Source organism: Plecotus auritus (genome assembly GCF_963455305.1).
Source record: "Plecotus auritus genome assembly, chromosome: X".
Lineage (NCBI taxonomy): Eukaryota > Metazoa > Chordata > Mammalia > Chiroptera > Vespertilionidae > Plecotus > Plecotus auritus.
In genome coordinates this window covers 72,448,024-72,471,992 of record NC_137784.1, presented here as the reverse complement: position 1 = coordinate 72,471,992, position 23,969 = coordinate 72,448,024, and the positions used below count along the sequence as shown (strand labels likewise).

General features: G+C 37.8%; 1 protein-coding gene across 1 annotated transcript in view; it reads right to left on the bottom strand.

Moving 5' to 3' along the window:
• Nucleotides 1-23,969, bottom strand: part of DIAPH2 (diaphanous related formin 2) — a 1,007,470-nt gene that overhangs the window by 452,917 nt on the left and 530,584 nt on the right. Inside the window, exon 22 of the mRNA XM_080653027.1 lies at nucleotides 15,708-15,837. Coding sequence (XP_080509153.1) covers nucleotides 15,708-15,837 — 130 coding nt within the window. The remainder of the gene's footprint in view (nucleotides 1-15,707; nucleotides 15,838-23,969) is intronic.

Below are 23,969 nucleotides of genomic sequence, written 5' to 3'. Positions count from 1 at the left end.
GTTCTTAGGGGAAATGGTTTTAGTTTTTGCCCATTGAGTATGATGTTAGCTGTGGGTTTATCATATATAGCTTTTATTATGTTGAGGTATGATCCTTCTATTCCCACCTTGTTGAGAGTTTTTATCAAGAAAGGGTGTTGGATTTTGTCAAATGCTTTTTCTGCATCAATTGATATGACTATGTGATTTTTATCTCTCAATTTGTTTATGTGATGTATCACATTTATTGATTTGCGGATATTGAACCATCCTTGCATTCCTGGGATAAATCCTACTTGGTCATGGTGTATGATCTTTCTGATGTACTGCTGGATCCTATTTGCTAGAATTTTATTGAGGATTTTGGCATCTACATTCATGAGGGATATTGGCCTGTAATTCTCCTTCATTGTGTTGTCTTTATCTGGTTTTGGTATTAGGGTGATGCTGGCTTCATAGAAGGAGCTTGGAAGTGTTCCTTCCTCTTGAATTTTTTGGAATAGTCTGAGGAGGATAGGTTTTAGTTCTTCCTTGAATGTTTGGTAGAACTCTCCTGTGAAGCCGTCTGGCCCCGGGCTTTTGTTTGCCGGAAGCTCTTTGATGACTGCTTCAATTTCTTCCATAGTTACTGGCATGTTGAGCTGTTTAGATTCTTCCTGATTGAGTTTTGGAAGGTTATATTTTTCTAGGAATATGTCCATTTCCTCCAGGTTGTCCAGTTTGTTGGAATAGAGTTGTTCGTAGTATTTTTTAACAATCCTTTGTATTTCAGCGGGATCTGTTGTTATTTCACCTCTTTCATTTCTGATCTTGTTTATTTGGGTCCTCTCTCTTTGCTTCTTGGTGAGCCTGGCTAGAGGTTCATCAATCTTGTTTATCCTTTCAAAGAACCAGCTCTTGGTCTTGTTGATCTTTTGAATTGTTTCTTTGGTCTCTATGTCGTTTATCTGTGCTCTGATCTTTATTATTTCCTTCCTTCTGCTTACACTGGGCTTTTCTTGTTGCTCTTTTTCTAACTCTTTGAGTTGTTGGGTTAGGTAATTTATTACCCCTGTTTCTTGTTTTTTGCAGTAGGCTTGTAGAGCTATGAACTTCCCTCTCAAGACTGCTTTTGCTGTGTCCCATAGATTTTGGATTGTAGTGTTTTCATTGTCATTTGTTGTCATGATGTTTTTTATTTCTTCTTTGATCTCTCTGGTAACCCAGTCATGGTTTAATAGCATGCTGTTTAGTCTCCATGTGTTTGATTTCTTTGGGTTGTTTTTATTGTAGTTGATTTCCAGTTTTATGCCACTGTGGTCTGAGAAGATGCTTGATATGATTTCTATCTTCTTGAATTTGAAGAGACTTTGCCTGTGTCCCAACATATGGTCTATCTTTGAAAATGACCCATGTGCACTTGAGAAGAATGTATATTCTGTGGCTTTGGGGTGAAATGTTCTGAAGATGTCAATTAATTCCAACTGGTCTAGTGAGTCATTTAGGATTGATGTTTCTTTGCTGATGTTTTGTTTAGAGGATTTGTCCAATGGTGATAGTGGGGTATTAAAGTCTCCTACTATGATTGTATTGCTGTCAATCTCTCCCTTGATATCCTCCAGGAGTTTTTTTATGTATTTGGGTGCTCCTGTATTGGGTGCATATATGTTTACCAGAGTTATTTCTTCTTGTTGGATTGCTCCCTTTAGTATTATGAAATGGCCTTCCTTATCTCTTGTTATGTCCTTCAGTTTGAGATCTAATTTGTCAGAAATAAGTATTGCTACCCCAGCTTTTTTTTCAGTTCCATTTGCCTGGAAAACCTTTTTCCATCCCTTCACCCTCAGTCTGTGTGCGTCTTTTTTTCTGAGGTGGGTTTCTTGTAGACAGCAGATATATGGGTCGTGTTTTCTTATCCAATCCGTTACCCTATGTCTTTTGATTGGGGCATTTAATCCATTTACATTTAAAGTTATTATTGATAGGTACTTATTTGTCGCCATTCCTATTCTTTACCCCTGTGTTACTTCTTCACTTCCTATTTCTTTTTTTTTACAGCAGACCCTTTAGCATTTCTTGCATTGCTGGTTTGGTGGTAATAAATTCCCTTAGTCCTTTTTTGTCTGTGAAGCTCCTGATTTCACCTTCAATTTTGATTGACAGCCTTGCTGGGTACAGTATTCTTGGATTCAGCCCCTTCCTTTGCATGACTTTGTATATTTCATTCCATTCCCTTCTGGCTTGATGAGTTTCTGTTGAGAAATCAGTTGCTAGTCTGATGGGGGTTCCTTTGTATGTAACTTTCTGTCTCTCTCTTGCTGCTTTTAAGATTCTTACTTTGTCGTTGTTGTTTGCCAATTTAATTATAATGTGCCTTGGCGTCGGTCTTTTGGGGTTCATTTTGCTTGGGACTCTGTGAGCTTCTTGGATTTGTGTGTGTTTTTTCTTCCCTATATCTGGGAAATTTTCTGTCATTATTTCTTCAAAGAGGTTTTCTATTCCTTGCTCAGCTTCCTTTCCTTCTGGAACCCCTATTATGCGGATGTTGTTTTGTTTCGTGTTGTCCCAAAGTTCCCTTAGACTCTCCTCTTGCCTTTTAATTTTTTTTTCTAGAAGTTGCTTTTCTTGGGTATTTTTTTCCATCTTGTCTTCTAGCTCACTGATGCGGTCCTCTGCTTCTTCTAGTCTACTCTTGATGCTTTCTATTGAGTTCTTTACAGCAGCGATGTCATTTTTCATTTCTTCTTGGTTCTTCTTCATTTCCTCTTGGTTCTTGCTCATATTGTCGAATTTGTCTTCCATTCTTTTCAGCCACCTTATGACCATTTCTCTGAATTCTTTTTCTGGAAGGTTGCTTGCCTCCATTTCGTTTACTTCCTTTTCTGGTGATGCCTGCTTTTCTTTCATATGCGGGCTGCCTCTTTGTCTCCCCATGGTCTCTCTTCTCTGGGTGTCTTGTTATGTAGTTCTTTCTCTCCTGGGTTGATTTAAAGGCACAAAATACAGCACTACCAGGTACAACTCACAAGGCACTGAACAGGAATGTATTCACGATATTAATAACCTCCAATAAAGGTGACCACCAGAAAAAGGCAAATTAGGTGATAGGAGAGAAAGAAGAAGAGGAAAAAAGAAAGAAAGAAAGAAAAAAAGAAAAAAGGAGTGTGAGAATGAAATTGGGAAAAGGGAAAGTAAAGAGAAGAAAAAAAAGAAAAAAAAAAGTAAGAGAGACAAGAAAGTGACTAAGAGAGATAGGGGAACAGACTATATATATTGGGGATAAAACTCCAATAGAACAATCACTAATCCCAGCAAATGCCAGCAACAAGTGCCTGGGGATTAGTACAAACTACAACACCAACTAATATGGAGTGAGGCAAGGGAAAGCTGAAGCACAAAACAAACAAAAAAATAAACAAAAGAAGAATAAGCAAAACAATCTCACAAAAAAGCATAAAAATTGGATATAATCTACATTCAAGCAAACAACAACAAAAGGACAGAGAGAAGGACAAGTTTATGGATAGCTCAGACAGCGAAGGGAGAGGTGTATGTGGACTTGGAGCAGGGGATTGGAGATTAGATATGTAAGTAGGGTGAAATTTTAACAAGGGGTAAACAGAAAGAATAGGGAGAATCTAAAGCAGTAAAAGGGTAAGATAAACAGGACACTGAAAAGGGGGAGGTTAGGAGGGGAGTGATGGCCTAAAGGTAGAGTTGAGATAGAGTAAAACGATGCTAAAGGAAAGATAGAAATAGAATGTAGAACCCTAATCCCAAAATAAAATGAAGAGAAAATAAAATGACACTTAAAAAAAAAAAAAAAAAAAAAAAAGATAAAATAGCCGTAGTAATAATACGGATTGAAAATAAAAATGTAATAATTAAAAAGGTAAAATCAAGTGATGAAAAAAGAGAAAAAAAAGTTTCTTGATTAAAAGATGCAAAAAATGAAAATAAAAAAGAATAAAAAAATAAAAGGTAAAAATAAAATGTGAAGTAGTGAAGGTCATTCACTTCCTCTGTTTTTCTGTTTGGCACGCCTGTTTCTCAGTCCAGACAGTATTGCAGTTCCCTGCGATCCACTGCTCTTCGGCGTTGTAAGCCAGTCCTGATTTTAAGCAGGCGGTGTGTCTTAATTTCTCGTATTCCTTTATTTTTGATTACACAAGAGTCAATTTGTGATTCAGCCCCTGGGTGGCAGTGTTTCTGGATTAACTTCCGGGTCTATCTATGGCCTCTCTAGGCAGTGTTAGAGCCTTCTTTCCCGCACTCGCCACTGGCCTGTGGGAGTGGTCTGCCTCAGAGCTGACTCTCTGATGGTCACGCCCAGCTCCGATCCCCAGGTTCCAGAAAAACAACCTTCCCCTGCAGTCTCCCAGGGTGTCCCCAACTGGGTGATCCTATGTATTGGGCTTAGTAATCAGAGGCCTGAATTTCAAGAGGAAAAAGCTCAGTTGTGCGAACTCCGGGACTCCGCGTAAGCCCAGGCACCCAGGGAACGCAGGGGCTGCGCGTAAGTCTGGACTGCCTGAAATTCTTAGGGTGTCCCTGCACTTCAGATCAAAATGGGTTGCTTTTTAGAGTGCCCTTCTCTTAGCAGCTCTGAGGACCCCTTTCCACAATCACAGATCACGCCAGCCCCTACAGCCACGGATTTTTCTAGGCACAGACTTCCCTGGTCCTCCAGCTCCCGCAAAACGCGCGTTCCTCTCTCCCTCCGGGACCAGAGACCTCACCTTATCCCAGGCGAAATCTGACCTTTCCGTGGTGGAGTGTAGAGCTCCTCTGAACCCGTGTGCTTGCGCCAGTTGGGGAGCGTTGTTCTGGGGCTCGCAGCTGTTCCTGGGGTGCCGCAGTTGTGGATTCTCAGGCTTCAGATAAGCTCCACTTTCCGGATCAAGATGGCGCAGACTCCGCGTCCAACCCCGCAGCTCCGGGAGGGGACCCAGCCGCAGTTGGTGCTGCCAGGTCAGGGGAACCCCGTTCAGCAGTCCCCCACCTCCTTCTGGAATTCAGCTGTCTCCCAACCGGCCAACAAACACTCCTTGTGCGACCCTCAGCTGTTCTTTCTTTCTGCTCCGGGACAAGGCTCGGAACACGTCTGTCTATTCCGCCGCCATTATTCCCTTCCCATTCTAAATTATTTTAAACAGTATGTATGAAAAAGTCCAAAGGAAACTAAAATATTTATTATTGTATACTGATGTATACTCAGTTTAACTCAGATGGCTAACATATTTTAAGAAGATTTTTACTTGATTTTTAGAAAGAGAGAAACATTGATGTGAGAGAGAAACATCAATCAGCTGACCCCTGCATGTTCCCTACTAGGGATTGACCCTGCAACCCAGTCATATGATCTACAATCAAACCTACCACCTTTCAGTACATGGGATGACACCCAACCAACTGAGCCATACCCGCCAGGGCAGATTACTAACATTTAAGTAAGGTCAAGTCTACTGATATTTTGTCACATCAGTATATTATTATGTGCTTCCAAAAAGTTCAACTAAAACTCAAAGTTTAAATCTGCAAGGAAATCCTACAGTTTAATACTTTCTCACATATTGGGTCCTGTGAGTCACTGTACATTAAATGCTCTAGAAACTGTAGGATTTTATTCCATAACTCAAAGATTTTTCAATAAAACTAACAGTGGACAATATGAAATAATTTTTTAGGAATTAGAATAACAGAAGTTTCAGCTGTTAGGCAGATATTACATTGAGACAGTTGGCTGCCATTTGTTCCTGCGAGACTTTTAATTCTTACTGTTCATCATAAACCTTTATGGTTTGGTGGCCTCCATAAGTTTAGGTATCTCCACATTATAGGCAGTCCTCGGGTTACGTAGGACTCAATGTACGTCGTTTTGTGGTTATATCACCATCTCCCATTTATTTATAAAAAAAAAAAAAATCCGTCATTTCGACATACGTACATATGTGCTTTATGTTTATTATTATTTATTTACCACAAGTAAAGGTAAGGAATTGTTATCTTTCTTTTAATTTTTTTTTTTTTTACTGTTTCACTTCCTTACTGCTCTGTATGTGCTCCATGTGAGTGACGTAGGTGCTTATGTAGGTGGGTTCCGACTTATGGCAAAAATCACATTACGTCTCACCTTAGGAATGGGTTTCTGATGTAACCTGAGGACCTACTATACCTTGATTGTTTCCATTTTTAATTTTCTCCTTGAAAGAAGTAAAACATGGACCAGGAAATACAGGGAAGTCCTGGTGTCCTCTTTATTCTAACTTATCTTGCTTTTCCTGTTGTATTTACAGCAAACGGTAATTTTCAGGTTGCTATTCTCTATTTGTGAACTTCTCACAATGTCTTATTTTCAAATATGCCTGCTGTACTAAAAGGATATGCAATGATTCAACTTAATAAACATTTATTGAGCTTTTACTTTTCCCTGACATGCTGTGCTAGCACTGAGCGTATAGGAACACATGGGGCATATTCCTGGTCATTGAGGAACTCAATCTATGAGGTACATAGAGAAGCAAACAATGAAATAAAAAAATGCAAGTATATTATGTGCTATGTTACGAATAAAGCTAACGTGCTGCTGTGACAGAAAGAAAGGAGAGGATAATTTTGTCAAAATAGGGAGAGAGACTGTGGACCACTACATTGAGGAAGTAGCATTAACATTTCAGTAAGCCTTTCATTTGGTCAGCATTTTCTTTCTATATTTTCCAATATGTGAGCATAAATTATTTGTTATATATTCTTGACCACAAAGGAAGCAAACATGGAGCTGAAATATCCTACATAATAAAAGAAAAACATGTAAATGGACCGTACCTCCGCTATGCTCAACAGCCAATCAGGAGTGAGTATGCAAATTAACCTGACAAAGATGGCGGGTTAATTTGCATACACAGGTGCCAGGCAGAGAGCAGAGTGGGAGAGCTGGTAGAGAGTGGAGCGGCTTGGGGAACTTGGCTCCCCAAGCCACCAGATGGAGAGCAGAGAGAGAGAGCTGGCAGTTTGGAGGACTTGGCAGAGCAGGCGGCCTTGGGACAGAGACAGAGCAGGAAGGGAAAACCCAGAGCGTGGGGAGCACCAGGAATTCTGGGAGTAGTAGTTCTGGTGGCAGCCCCAGGACCGGAAGCAGAAGCCCAGAGCGCGGGGAGCACCAGGAATGCTGGGAATCGAAGTTCTGGTGGCAGACGGATCTCTTAGACACTAGAGCAGGGGTGGGCCACAATGCATAAAGCATTGCTAGTTGGGCCACAATGTGTTCTTAAACTGGACCAGAGGGCCAGAACAAAAGCATGGATGGAGTGTTTGTGTGAACTAATATAAATTCAAAGTAAAGGAGCGGAGGGGAGAGCAAGAGAACCGGATAGAACAGCCAGATCCGGCCCGCGGGCCGTAGTTTGCCCACGGCTGCACTAGAGCAAAGTGAGCCTGGAACAAGTTACTGTTGTGGTTGGGGATGGAGGGAAAGCAAACGTGAGAGACATAAGTAAAATCAGAGTGTCTAGGAAAAATTAAAGGGAAGGTATCCTAAAACTTCAGGAAATATCCACCAATGAAGCAAAGAAGAAAAAAATGCCTCTATTATTCCGTGAGCAAAAAATCAAATTGGGTTGGGGTCTCAGAAAATTGGCTCATATGATTGCAAAGACAGACAGAAACTCCCTGATTGGAGAGGGCTCCCCTGAGGGATCCCAGATTGGAGAGGGTGCAGGTCGGGCTGAGGGACCCACCCCCCCATGCACGAATCTTCATGCACCGGGCACCTAATATTTAATAAAATAACTCTAGACAAGGTCTGCAAACTTTCATTGACTCTCCACCCAGTTGTGTGATTCCTTCATCATTCTGAGCCTCAGTTTATTCAACTGTAAAATGATGAACTTGGACTAAAAGCCATCTTGGTCCCTTTTTGCAAGGACTCTGTGACTTCTAAAGTTTCTGCAAGCTCTGGAGTTTCAGAAAAAGTTGTTTTGGGTTTTTTCACTCCCCCAACTCTTTTACCCTGCTATTACATTATTTTTTCTTTATTTCATAGATTTTCCCCTACAATATTTCCTATAAACTGAACTTTTATCGATATTAATCCTATGAATATTAATATTATCAATATTAATATTGATGATATTAATATTCATAGGATTAATATTAATCAATATTAATGTTAATATTGATTAATATTAATCAATATTAATCCTACAATATTTCCTATAAACTGAACTTTTATCATTATTAATCCTATGAATAAGTCAGAGTGGATAAACAGGTAATCAGAGTTACTTATTATGACATGAAAAGATGGCAGATATCAAAAGATATAGTTGGTCATTAAACTGTATAATATATTAATTTGATTCAAAAGAAATTAACACTGTTCATAAGAAACTTAACCAGCTCTTATTTTGTAGGATGGCACTAATTTAACTGAAGTGAAACCCACTTTGGATTTATGTAAAACCTCAGGATTAATAGTGCCTTCAAATATATTAATATAATTTTCCCCTGTTGAGTAGAATAGTTTTAATTAAACTTTACTAACCCCTTTGGTTTAATCCCTGGAGCTAACCTATAAAACACTAGAGGTTTTAAATCAAACCATAAAAATGTTCAAAGCTGAAAGTTAAAGTGATAGCCATGAGGGGTGGGAGGACAAAAAAGGATTTACAAAATATGTCTAGTAAACTAGCAATGCTTTATGCAAGATATATCTATACATCTATCACATACAATTATATACACTGATGTATACATAATATTAAAAAGTAATCATTGGGGAAAAGGTAATTGTGGTTTATGAAAAATATTTTTAATATTTAAAGGCATCAGGGTCTCTATAGCAACCAGTTTTTTTCCTCTCTAAGACTCATTGGTATGTCAAACATGAAGGAGAGGACCTGCAGATTTATCCTTTAACCTAGAATAAAATGACCAGAGCAAGATTATTTTATTAATTACACTGGTAATAAATGACATTGTAGTGTTTTATTCTGAACTTCATAAGGGCTATGAGAATAGAAGAAAGTTAGGCATTCTCCTCCCTCACCCGGCCTGCTTGCCTCCCCTCTTCCTGAAATAATCACTAAATAGATAAATAAACAAGTAAAATCAAACCAAAACAAAATCACTCTATAATTTTTTGGGCGACGCTTCATAAATTTCCCCACCCAAGTATTCCTAATGGAAGAGAAGACTGAACACGTGCCCCTAGGGATCTACTGCTAGTTTGAAGTTTCTTTGAAGTCATCTGTTTTATTTTAAAAATTCATGTGGATTTTGCATTCTACTCCCTAATATAAATCTGTTTTAATGTAAAAAATTATGTGTTTTCTCCAATATCTTTGCATTGCAGAGCTCTAGGAAAATAGGCTAAGTTTACACCACAGCTTTGAATCTTCCAAGACCCACACAACTTTAGAAGCTTAGCTTTATAAAGAATAAAGGCAATTATAAAATACATTTTCCTATGGATCTCATATTTTTACTTCCTTCAGTTTTCCTTTAACTTTCATGCAATTTTTTTTCTTTGCCAGTTAATTTGATGCCCATGCCTTCAGGACTGAACTAAAATAGATGTCTAGTATTTGCTATACCAGACAGAAAAGATCCTTACTCTATCAAAATAAGCACTCAGGTTCTAATAATTCAAAAACATAGAAATAAGGGATTAGTAGTCATGCAATTGTTCTTTACATATTAGTTACATAATTCAACTATTAACTAAATTAGTTTCATCTTATCTATAGCCCTTCAGTTTAAAAAAATACTGTTTTTGGTTTTGTTTGTGAAGGTGATCATTAGTCTATCATGGAATAAAATGAACTATATAGTACTGATCTCTTTTTATTTTTGCTGGTGGACTGTGAATATTATATATATATATATATATATATATATATATATACACACACACACACATACATACATACACATACATACATACACATACACGCTATACACAGTACTAAAAGTGACAGAATGAGATTCAGACAGGACTGAAATGTGCATTAAGCAAACAAGATAAGTTAGACTCACATACCAAGGAAATGTATTTAACTATAAATAAAAGGAAAATGGCTTGATCTTTTACCACATTTTTTTTTCTTTTTCCCCTGCAGACTAAATTCAAAAGTATTTTCTTCTAAGGCTTTAGTAGCAAAATACTCAGAAGAAAATAAAAGGAAATAGATTCTGAACAGTGATATGACAAATGATAGTCAGTTGTCTTAGAGGACAGGGCAGGTGAAATTTCCAGGCATGAGATGCAGCATGAAATCGTACACAGAGAGGGGAATAAAACGGCTCAAGAGAAAATATGTCTGAGCACAGTGAAATGAAAACTAGGAGGAAATGAAAGAAGGATGTGAGCAGGCAGAATGTGCTTAAGAACTTTTTGAGTTGAGAACTCTGAGTCAGAATTTCATTGGGAAAGAAAAAGAACTAGTGAAAATAACTTCAGAATGGGGATTGCTGCAGCCCAAACAGTGAGATAGGAAGAGGCGTGCTGGTAACAATCTTTTGAATGAACTGGCAGGAAGAATACATAAAAGCAGAAATAATCAAAATACAACAGAGAGATTTTGCTCTTGAAATGGATTGGGAGAAAGAAGTTGGTTATATTGTAAAAGAAAAATATGAAAAGATTTATCAAAAGCCCAGACATAAGAAACAAACAAATAGAACTGAATATACTACATATTTAGCTGAGACTAGAGGAGATATAGGTACCCTTATGATTATGATCATTCCCTTCTAAAAAGGCAAGGGCAACGGCTATAATATTTAGAGTAGTACATCAATTACTACCACTACTACTACTAATTACTATAATAAAGATAGCAGTATAGCAACAACTGAATATTTACTATGTGTCAAGCCTGTTAGTACATACTTTGAACATGGTAATTCATGTTATCTTATTGTCACTATCATTTCCATTTTATAGATGAGGAAACAAAAACTTGAAAGTTTAAATTACTAGTTCAACATTACAGAACTGATAAGTAATAGAGCAAGGAGTAGAACTTTATAAAGTCTAACTCAAAAAGCTGTGCTCTCTAGGGTACCTTCATCAATGGCAGTTGCTAAAAGTGTGTATGATATGATATAGACATAGACATAGATACAGATAAACAAGTATTTAGATATAACAATGAAAACTGATACAAACTTAATCAGCTTTCATTAGAGTTCTTCCAGATTATTTTGGCTAAAAATATGTTTATAAGATATATTCATGAAAAGTGTCCTTAAATATAAGAATTCAAAATCACCACTGTATAACTGACAGATCATATTATTTAAACATATACTTGATATGCTTCCTCTCAAAATCTTTCTGAAATTAATCTACATGTTTGTGACATTTCTCATGTTTCAATTATAATACAAATTTTATAAATATTGATATGATTCTACATTATATGTTAGTAAATATGCCTATAGCTACGAAGGTGTGTTTTCAGTTTTTTCACAATATTTTTTATTCATTTCAGAGAGAAAGGGAGAGGGAAAGATAGAAACATTAATGATGAGAGAGAATAATTTATTGGCTGCCTCCTGCACACCCCACATTGGGGATGGAGCCTGCAACCCAGCCATGTACCCTGACTGGGAATCGAAGTGTGATCTCCTGGTTCATAGGCTGACACCCAACCACTGAGCCACTCGGGTCGGGCACAAAGGTATGCTTTTAAATTCAAGGACCAAGATATAAAAATTCTTTAGAAAAGCAATTTCCAGAAAGTTTCTATTAAAGTTGTAGTGAGTAAAATTTTCCATCATATTATGAAGTTTTTTTATAAAAAGGAAAGCAGCCCTAACTGGTTTGGATCAGTGGATAAAGCATAGGCCTGCGGGCTGAAGGGTCCCAGGTTCGATTCCGGTCAAGGGCTTGTACCTTGGTTGCGGGCACATCCCCAGTAGGGGTTATGCAGGAGGCAGCTGATTGATGTTTCTCTCTTATCAATGTTTCTAACTCTCTAGACCTCTCCTTTTCTCTCTATAAAAAAATCAATAAAATATAAAAAAAGGAAAGCAAATATATGCTACTATGGAGTCATAGTTTGTCTCCTAGTGTTATTCTGGTCATTGGACCACAAAATGCACCACACTGGATTAAATTAAAGAAATATGTTGCCCTGGCCAGGTATCTCAGTGGTTAGGGTATCGGTCGGCACACTGAAGAGTTGTGGGTTTATTTCTTTCTCAAGGGCACACACCTGGGTTGTAGGTTTGATACCTGGTCTGGTCAGAAAGTGTGCAGGAGGCAACCAATCCATGTATCTCACATTGATGTTTCTCTCTCTCCCTCCTCCTTCCCTCCCTTCTACTCTCTAAAAATCAATGGAAAAATATCCTCTAGTGATGATAAACAACAACAACAAAAATCAACATTAGACATTAATTAAAGCAATTTTAAAAATTAAATTAAAAAAAATATGTTGAGGGTTTGATTGACAATACCAGACCAGCAGAGATGACCATTAAATAATAATACACAATAAAGATTTTGAGCTTTATAGACACACGTTTTTCCCCCTTCAAATGACACTAATTGGTTTATATGGATTGTAATAAATTTGGGAAATGTATATGCTTTTGTGCCCTTACTGAAAATCCTCAGAGTTATAGAGAAATGTATTTACTATAGTGCAATTTCAAATATAAGATTTATGAGGGACAATGTACTTCTCCACATATATAATCTCAACTTCAAAAATGTTTCATGCCCTAGCAGGTTTGGCTCAGAGGATAGAGCGTTGGCCTGCGGACCAAAGGGTCCTGGTTTGATTCTGGTCAAGAGCACTTACCTCTGTTGCAGGCTCCTCCACAACCTGGACCCTGGCCAGGGCTCGTGCAGGAGCCAAGCAATTGATGTGTTTCCCTCTCTCTTCTACTCTCTCTAAAAATCAGTGGAAAAATATCCTCAGGTGAGGATTAAACAAAAAAGTTTCCTTATTCCTCCTTTCTTTCACTTTTCAACTTCTTACTGGAGTAGGCAATATTAACTATCAAAGCTAATTAAATTAAATAACAATCTTTGAAACATTTTTGGCTCCCTATCCTGTTCCTCCCTGGTGCCACATCCTGCCCATTCTAGTCCTTTAATGATGTCCCTGCTGCCTACCACACTGAGACCAGACTGCTCAGAAAGACACTGAAATCTCTGAGATGGCCACCTCAATGCTCCCACCTTACAGTCAACCACTCTTTCACCTGTCCTAACATATTCTGCCATTGGGCCTTGCTCATATTGTTTGCTCTCTGGAAAGCATGTCTTTTTCATGTCTGTGAAAGTCCTACCCTCAAGTTTAACCCTTTGGCCACTTCCATGAAAGCCTTTTCTTATCTAAGTTTCTTATCAGAACGACTTTCTCATCTAAACTACAGTACATTATCTTTTCATGTAGCACTTCTCATATTCATTCTTGTTTTATCAAGTATTTGTATGTATGTCTTTACTTACCTTCTAGATTTTAAACACACTCAAGCAAGAAATGTCTCACCATCATTTTGCTATCAACAAAACCCCCATAGTATGGCGCCTTTGCAAACAATATATACTCCACTGTTTAAGAAATGTATGAAAGAACATACTATCTGATCAGAGATATGAAAGCCTCAATAATCTAGCAGTGTTACAAAATAAAGCAAGTCAAAAGCAGGCCATTAAAACACACTATGCTGTCAAATGTAAGCTAACAGAAACTGTCATCCTGTTATTCTTATATCAGTAAAGAAACAGAATAAAAAGATTAATGTTTATAGATTATATAATCCTATCATTTAAAATATAATGCTTGGAGAAACCAAGATGGTAACATAGGTAAACAACTAAACTGCTGCCTCGCACAACAATTTCAAAACTACAACTAAAAGACAAAACAGACATCATCCAGAACCACAGGAAGGCTGGCTGAGTGGAAATTCTACAACTAGAAGGAAAGAGAAAAGCACACTAAGACTCAGAGGAGCTGCAGGAGGCAGAGGTACTGAGACACGTGCGCGGAGAGGACTGGCAACTGAGTGTGCGGCTGGCTTTCTCAAGCGGGAGGGAAACAAAAGCTCCTGACTGCGCTGAACTCCAGCTCCGGGTGAGACTCTGGGGACCCAGACTCATACGAGATGAAAATGGACTGTCAGGAAAAAGAAAAGCACACTAAGACTCAGAGGAACTGCAGAAGGCAGAGGTACCGAGGCACGCGCGCAGAGAGGGTGGGCAACTGAGTATGTGGCTGGCTTTCTCAAGCAGGAGGGAGACAAAAGCTCCTGACGGCTCTGAACTCCAGTTCCGGGTGAGACTCTGGGGACCCAGACTCATTCGGGGAGAAACTGGACTGTCTGGCAGTGGGTGGAACTGGAGGGCGGCTCTCTATCAGAGGTGCTTGCAGTGATTACCACGGGACACTGAGACAGAGGGGCCTATTAGGGCAGGGCTGATGGGAAACCAATGCTGTCTGCTCCGCCCTGAGACTCCACCCCATCCAAGCTGAGCACAGAGGCTTTTGCAAGTCTTGTCTCATAAGGGTGTCTCCATCACAGAAGTTTTCCCAGCATAGACACAGCTGATCCTCACAGCCAATTGGCCTGGAGGTCAATTCCTCCCAGTGATACCAACAGCAATCAAGGCTTAACTACAACAAGACTGTGCAAACAGCCCACAAAGGGGTACACCAAGAGTGTCCACCTCAGGTAACTGGGGAGGCTGAGCCACTGGGCCCTATAGGACACCTAGCACACAAAGCCACTCTATCAACTCAGGGAAGCAGCCAAAATGCGGAGACAAAGAAACAGATCACAAATGAAAGAAATGGAGGAAAGCAAATGACTGGATATAGAGTTCAAAACCATCGTTATAAGGCTTTTCAAGAATTTTCTAGAAAAGGCCAATAAATTTAGCGAGACCCTCGAGGATATGAAAAAGGACAAACTAGAAATTAAGCATACACTGACTGAAATAAAAAAATATTATACAGAGATCTAACAGCAGACCAGAGGATCGCAAGAATCAAGTCAAAGATTTGAAATACAAAGAAGCAAAAAACACTCAACTGGAAAAGCAAAAAGAAAAAAGAATCCAAAAAGAGTTAGTTACCTACAAGGGAGCACCCATACGAGTGTCAGCTGATTTCTCAACAGAAACTATGCAGGCCAGAAGGGAGTGGCAAGAAATATTCAAAGTGATGAATAGCAAGAACCTACAACCAAGATTACTCTACCCAGCAAAGCTATCATTCAGAATTGAAGGTCAGATAAAGAGCTTCACAGATAAGAAAAAGCTAAAGGAGTTCATCACCACCAAACCAGTATTATATGAAATGCTGAAAGGTATTCTTTAAAAAAGGAAGAAGAAGAAAAATGTAAAGATAAAAATTATGAACAACAAATACATATCTATCAACAAGTGAATCTAAAAATCAAGTGAATAAAAAAATCTGATGAACAGAATAAACTGGTGAATATAATAGAATCAGGGGCATAGAAAGGGAGTGGACTGACAATTCTCGGGGGGGAAGGGGTGTGGGGGGTTGCGGGAAGAGACTGGACAAAAATCGTACACCTATGGATGAGGACAGTGAGGGGGGGGTAAGGGCAGAGGATGGGGTGGGAACCCGGTGGAGGGGAGCTATGGGGGAAAAAAGAGGAACAATTGTAATAATCTCAGCAATAAAGATTCATTAAATTTAAATAAAATAAAATATAATACTTAACAAGGAATAGTCTCAACACAGTCACAAATCAATTACCTTTGCTTGCACTTTCTATATGTTCCAGTTCTTCAGGAAATTTCAGAATATCCCGGTATTTTTCTTCACAAATTTCAGCAATAAAATGCAAGAGGGTTGTTTTTTGATCTGCTGATTTAGTATCTCTGATCTGGAATGAAAAAACAAAAATATTAGTATTTTTTAGTAACAAATACAAATTTTTTTCTTAAATAAGTAGAATGAATAAACTCAATTCATCCTAACTAATTAAAAAAAAAGTTTGGGGTAGCTTCCAGTGGGGTTTAATAATAATGCTATGAATTTATAATGAACCCCGTATTTTAAAAGCAAGAAGGATGACCTATCAATAATAACTTTAAACGTAAAGAGACTAAATGCTCCAATTAAAAGACATTGAGTGGCTGAATGGATAAAAAAAACATGACCAGTATATATGTTGTCTACAAGAGACCCACCTCAGAACAAGGGACTCACATAGACTGAAAGTGAAGGGATGGAAAAATATCTTTCAGGCAAATGGAAATGAAAAAAAAAAAAAAAAAAAAAAAAAAAAAGCTGGGGTAGCAATACTTATATCTGACAAAATAGACCTCAAAGTGAAGGCCATAATAAGAGATAAGGAAGTCGACTTCGTAATACTAAAGGGATTGATAAAACAAGAAGATATAATTCTGATAAACATATATGCAACCAATGCAGGAGGACCCAAATATATAAAAAAACTCCTGGGAGAAATCAACAACAATACAACCATAGTAGGGGACTTTAATACCCCACTGACATCACTGGATAAATCCCCTAGACAAAAAATGAGCAAAGAAACAGCAATCCTAAATGACTCACTAGATCAGATGGACTTAATTGACATCTTCAGAACATTTTACCCCAAAGCCACGGAATATATGTTCTTCTCAAGTGCACATGGGACATTTTCAAAGATAGACCACATATTGGGTCACAGGCAAAGTCTCTCCAAATTCAAGAAGATTGCTATCATATCAAGCACCTTCTCAGACCACAATGGCATAATATGTGAAATAAACTACAATAAAAACAATAAAAAAATTCAAATACTTGGAAGCTGAATAGCATGCTATTAAACAATGATTGGGTTACCAAAGAGATCAAAGAAGAAATTAAAAACATTCTGAAAATGAATGACAATGAAAACACAACAATCCAAAATCTATGGGACACAATAAAAGCAGTCCTGATAGGGAAGTTTATAGCTCTACAGGCCTATCTCAAAAAAACAAGAAAAAATGGTAGTAAATCATCTAACTCTACAACTTAAAGATTTAGAAAGAGAGCAATAAGGAAAGCCCAGAGTGAGCAGAAGGAAGGAGATAATAAAGGTCAGAGCAGAAATAAATGACATTGAGACCAAAAAAAAACAACAAAAAAAAACCAAACAAAACAAAAACAATACAAAAGATCAATGAAAGCAAGAGCTGGTTTTTTGAAAGGATAAACAGGATTGATGAATCACTAGCCAGGCTCATCAAGAAGCAAAGAGAGAGGACCCAAATAAACAAAATCAGAAATGAAAGAGGTGAAATAACAACAGACCCAATAGAAATACCAAGTATTGTTAAAAAATACTATGAACAACTCTATTCCAACAAACTGGACAACCTGGAGGAAATGGCCATATTCCTAGAAAAATACAACCTTCCAAAACTCAATCAAGAAGAATCTAAAAATCTCAATAGGCTGATAACTATGAAAGAAATTGAAGCAATCATCAAAAAGCTTCCAGCAAATAAAAGCCCAGGGCCAGACGGCTTCACAGGGGAGTTTTACCAAACATTCAAAGAACAACTAAAACCTATCCTCCTCAGACTATTCCAAAAAATTCAAGAGGAAAGAACACTTCCATTCTATGAAGCCAGCATCACCCTAATACCAAAACCAAATAAAGACAACACAATGAAAGATAATTACTGGCCAATATCCCTCATGAACATAGATGTCAAAATCCTCAACAAAATTCTAGCAAATTGGATCCAGCATTACATCAGAAAGATCATACACTATGACCAAGTAGGATTTATCCCAGGGACGCAAGGATGGTACTATATCTGCAAATCAATAAGCGTGATACATCACATAAACAAATTGAGAGATAAAAATCACATAGTCATATCAATTGATGCAGAAAAAGCATTTTACAAAATCCAACACCCTTTTTTGATAAAAACCCTCAGCAAAATGGGAATAGAGGGATCATACCTCAACATAATAAAAGCCTTATATGACAAACCTACAGCCAACATCATACTCAATGGGCAAAAATTAAACCCATTTCCCGTAAGAACAGGAAGAAGACAAGGATGCCCACTTTCACCACTCCTATTCAACACAGTACTCGAAGTACTAGCCATAGCGATCAGAGAAGAAGAGATAAAAGGCATCTAAATTGGAAAAGAAGAAGTAAAACTCTCCTTGTTTGCAGATGACATGATACTATACACAGAAAATTCCAAAGACTACATAAAAAAACTACTAGACCTGATAAATGAATTTGGCAATGTAGCAGGATACAAAATTAACGCCAAGAAATCTATGGCCTTTTTATAACCAATAATGACCTGACAGAAAGAGAAATTTAAAAAACAACCCCATTTATCATTGCAGCAAAAAAAAAAAAAAAAAAAAAAAAAAAAAAAATTAAAATACCTAGGAATAAACTTAACTAAGGATGTAAAAGACCTGTGCTTGGAAAACTACAGGACATTGAAAAAAGATAATAGAGGAAGACATAAACAAATGGAAGAACATACCATGTTCATGGATTGGTAGAATCAACATCATTAAAATGTCCATACTTCCTAAATCAATCTATAGATTCAATGCAATCCCTATTAAAATATCAATGGCATATTTCAAAGATCTAAACAAACTCTCCAACAATTCATCTGGAATAAAAAAAGACCCCGAATAGCTACAATATCTGAGAAAGAAGAACAAAGTTGGAGGGATCACAATACCAGATATCAAGCTATATTACCAAGCCACGGTTCTCAAAACTGCCTGGTACTGGCCTAAGAACAGACATATAGACCAATGGAACAGAATAGAGAACCTAGAAATTGATCCAAGCCATTATACTCAATTAATATTTGACAAAGGAGGCAAGAGCATAAAATGGAGTCAAAACAGTCTCTTTAATAAATGGTGCTGGGAAATTTGGTCAGATATATGCAAGAAAATGAAAGTAGATCAGTGGTCGGCAAACTCATTAGTCAACAGAGGCAAATATCAACAGTATGATTGAAATTTCTTTTGAGAGCCAATTTTTTTTTAAACTTAAACTTCTTCTAACACCACTTCTTCAAAATAGACTTGCCCAGGCCGTGGTATTTTGTGGAAGAGCCACACTCAAGGGGCCAAAGAGCCGCACGTGGCTCGTGAACCGCAGTTTGCCGACCACTGAACTAGATCACCAACTTACACCATACACAAAAACAAACTCAAAATGGCTAAAGGACTTGAATGTAAGATGGGAAACCATAAAAATCCTACTACAAGACTCCATATTGCAGACATATGTCATAGCAATATCTTTACAGACACAGATCCTAGGGCAAGAGAGACTAAAGAGTAAATAAACAAATGGGACTACATCAAAATAAAAAGCTTTAGTACAGCAAAAAACACACACACACACAAAAACAAACAACAAAAAACCATCACCAAAACAAGAAAGCCCACAGCATAAGAGAACATATTTGCCAATGTTATCACCAATAAGGGTCTAATCTCCAACATTTACAGGGAACTAATACAACTTAACAAAAGGAAGATAAACAACCTAATCAAAAAATGGGCAATGGACCTAAATAGATACTTTTGGAAAGAAGACATAAGGAAGGCCAACAATCATATGAAAACATGCTCCAAGTCACTAACCTGTGGTACATCTACACAATGGAATACTACACTGCTGTAAAAAGGAACTCCTGCCATTTGCAACATCATGGATGGAACTGGAGAGCATTATGCTAAGCGAAATAAGCCAGTGAGAGAAAGATAAATATCACATGATCTCACTTATTTGTGGAATATAATGAACAACATAAACTGATAAACAAAAACAGATCCAGAGATAGAGAAGCATAAATCAGACGTCAAACCTCAGAGGGAAGGTAGGGGAGGGTGGGGGTATGGGGAGAGATCAACCAAAGGACTTGTATGCATGCATATAAGCCTAATAAATGGTCATAGACACCAGGGGGTGAGGACATGTGTGGGGGGTGGGGGGGCAAAGGGGGATAAGGACACATATGTGATACCTTAATCAATAAAGAAAAATATTTTAAAAAGTAAAAAATTTAATTTGAATCAATTTTTAAAATGTATCAATTATCATGGCAAAATGAATGATTCTTTTCATGAGAAAACAACTTTCAAGTATTGATAATAGAATTCCAAGTTAATGTGTGCTTATGTTATCAGCATTCTGTTCTTTGCTGTATCACAGAAATATATTCTTGAAAGTAAGATTCCTTTGTGAGGTTATATTTATTTGTAGCCATCATTTATGTAAAATAATGTAAAAGAGTAAACACATTTTACCCTCCTTTACTTGCATGGGCCATCAAAAAAGAATAACTGACAACTTCTTATGCAGATTTATAAATAGAATCCCAGCACACAATCATGGTAATATGACAAAGTTTATTTGAATCCTTACATATTATATTTCCTTTGCAGAGACACTAGGAAAGAGATGCTACAGTTAGAATCATAAAAATCTTTGAAGTATAAGACAAAAATATCTATGATAAGAATCTAAGTGTTTTCCTTAATATAACTCTCATACTAGACTAAGCTTCGAATGAAATCAAGGATTTACTGAAAAACAAAGGATAAATATGGCATGAAGTATCAAGTTTTCTCATTCTATTGGATGTTTTAATTCTATAATCCTTAGATGATGGGTTTGTCTACTGATGTTCATACTGATTCGGGGTTTTTAGCTTTAAGGATTACTCTGTTTTGAATAAATGAGTATTCTTCACAAACAGGTTTATAAAACGGCTGTGGAGGATATTTAGCTAACTACAGAGGAATTTAATCTTACTGTTTTAGTGACTTAGACCCAAAAAATTGCATTTAGTCAATCAGTCCATATTGAATCTCTTTTGTGCTACAGATTTTAAACAACTGTTTACAGCCCAATGACATGAAAAACTTCAAAGAAATATCACGCTCCAGACTGAAAAGAAACAGCCACAGGAGGCGTAATGTTGAAAGTTCCAGTGGTCACAATTATTTCTTTTGGAATTTCTGGGATAACCTTATCCCAAGTAGGTAAAAATATTTAAAACTTGGTATTATTAGGTTGATTCACCAAGCACTTTAAAGCACCACAAGGTTGAAATGACACAATCCAAGGACAAGCTATAAGAACAAAAAGCACTAAAAACCTCAAGGGCAATCTGTCTTAAGTAAGGCTTGTGGCTGTATAGGAATCAATGGGAGGCTCTCTTTCCTAAAGTGAGGTCTTTACCTGGGATTACAGTGTTACATGTTCACAAAGTGTATCATTTCAGAGTATGCTGGCTATTCCAACTAATAAGAAAATTAACATTTCCTTTTTTCACATAAATTACCTGAATTCCTAAATCATAAAACCCTAAAAGTTAGGGAAAATAAAGGTACATCTTCCAAAGGGAAAGGAAACTGATCTATATTTTATGAATTCTGTGATGACAAATACACACACAAACACACAAACACACACACATACACATACACATGCATCCATGCAAAACAACAAAAACCCACCTAATTTTTCAGGACACTAAATTGTATATTATATTTTTTTAAATGCACATGGCCTATACTAGAAAGTAAAACATAAAAATTAAAAAAAGAGCATTGTGCTCATGTGTCAATTTTATGGATGACTTAAAACTTCAGCTGCTGACATAAATACTTATACATGCTTAATTTAAAAAAAACACATTTTAATTCAGAATCAGGTCCATTAATTTAATTTCTGTTAAGAAACTTAGCAGAATCAATGGCTGTATTTAAAAAAGATAAAGCATAATATTTCAGTTAAATAAATACCTTGGTATCTTTGTCAAAATCAGAAAGAGTTGTAGACAGAGTATGCATGTACTTTTATTTTTATTTTATTTTATGCATTAACTAGTGGCACAGTGCATGGATTCGTGCACAATGAAAGGAAATTAATTAGAAGAAATATTTTAATATCGCTATTCACCCTTTCTCTATAATAGAAGTGTCAACCAAATTCACAATCGACAATGATAGATCGAAACACACGTGTATGAGTGGCACTAGCGAGAGCTTTATATGTATCACACATGTGTGAGTCAACTTAGCCTTTTATAGATATAGAATAAACTTGCTTAATTAGACCTGCTTTCTGATGTAGCTAAACTTTTTCCAGCCCAGTGAAGCACCCCAACTTCTCTTTCAGGTAATTGTCAGCAGCACAGCAGTAAATATCAACATGAAACAGATTATTATTGTAGATCACACAGGGAGAACAAAGGGTAAAATATTTAACTGCAGCAGTGTTTGACTATATTCTGTGCAGTGAGAAAACCTGAAGTCATTTTCAAGGTCCACCATTTCTTACTTCTTTTCAGTTGGGTCAAGTTTCTAAGCTTTCTAAATCTCCGTGTTCTGGCTAATGAAAAGAAAATAGGATTTCACTGAGTCTCCTATCTACCTACTCCAGCACTCCTGTGAGGATCAAATGAGATGAGGCACGGGAAAATACTTCACAAACATTTGGTTAAAGTGTAAAATGTTTCCACGTGGCTATAAAGCAAGTCATGTTCCTGGGCTGAAGAAACTGAAAGGAGGCTAGTTGTTGCTAGAGAGAGAAAGCTGTGCATTGCTACGTGAATCATTACCTGGAGGGACACTTAGCATATTAGCCTTTTATATACCGGTATATAGATCCTTGCCCAAGGATATGTTTTACTGATTTTAGAGAGGGGAGAGAAGGAGAGGGAGAAAGAGACAGAGGAAAGAGAAACATGGATCAGTTGCCTTCCATACCCACTCCTACTAGGGGTGAAATCCACAACCCAGGTATGTTCCCTGACTGGAAATCGAACCCACAACCATTTGGTGCATGGAACTATGCCCCAACAAACAGCCACACCAGCCAGGGCTGCATGTATTTTTCTCAGAATTGTAATATTCCCTTTGAAGCAAAGGCAAGCATGGCCAAGTGCCTGTCTTATCAAGCTAAGAAATACCTCAGTAGGTATAGGAGACAAATTGCTAAATCTGTATTGCAATACTTATTTTTTAAATAACCTCATACAGAGAGTCCATTTTAAGGTTTCAAACTAGAATGGAATAATCATGACAAATATGTGGTCTTAGTTATTTTTCTCTATGTATATGAACCTTAGGCCAATCATTTTAAAATAAAATTTAAATATCTATACTAATAATAGCCTAGGGCCATCACAACCTAAAAGACCAGATGGACGACCAGTCACCAGGAAGTGCATGGAGCACCTCTCAGTCCCTCCCCCACATCCCACAGGCTCCTATCACAGCAAGGCTGGCAGCAGGTGGGTGGGCGGGGCAGTGGGGGGGGTGGGAGGATCAGACCCAGAGAGAGGTCTGGAGAGAGAGGCAGGGTCTGATCAGCAACTGCAGTGGAGGCTGTGGATCAGGCCTGGAGAGAAAGGCAGCTGTCAGTGGGGCCATTCTGGATTTCTCAGAAGAGCCAATGGCTGCCTAGGAGGCAGAGCTTTTGACGCTGAGTGGCATAGAAACTGACAAATCAGAACCTAATCTGGGTGAACTGCGAAGGCAGAATCTAAGGTGGGGGCTGAGGAGGGGTTTTAAGGGCAATAGCTATTTGGTGTAAGGTATAAGAAAGTGGTTCAATGTTTTAATAAACAGTTTGGCAGTATAGTGTATATGACTGGCTATCAGTCCAGTTATAGGGATTATGTATTTTTGTCTGCAAAGAGCATCTCCTCCTGCTGAAAAAGGCTCCCCCCCCCCCCCCGCATTTAAGCAATCCTATCCTATATAAATAAAAGGGTAATATGCTAATTAGACTGGGTCAAACGGCCATCTTCCAGATGTCCTGACTTTCTTCCAGATAAAGCCATGGTGGTGGGGGCCGAGGCAGAGGCAGTTAGGGGTGATCAGGTCGGCAAAGGAGGGCAGTTGGGGGTGAGATCAGGCCGGCACAGGGTTAGGGACAATCAGGCCAGCAGGGGACAGCAGTTGGGGGTGACCAGGCCAGCAGGGGAGAGCAGTTAG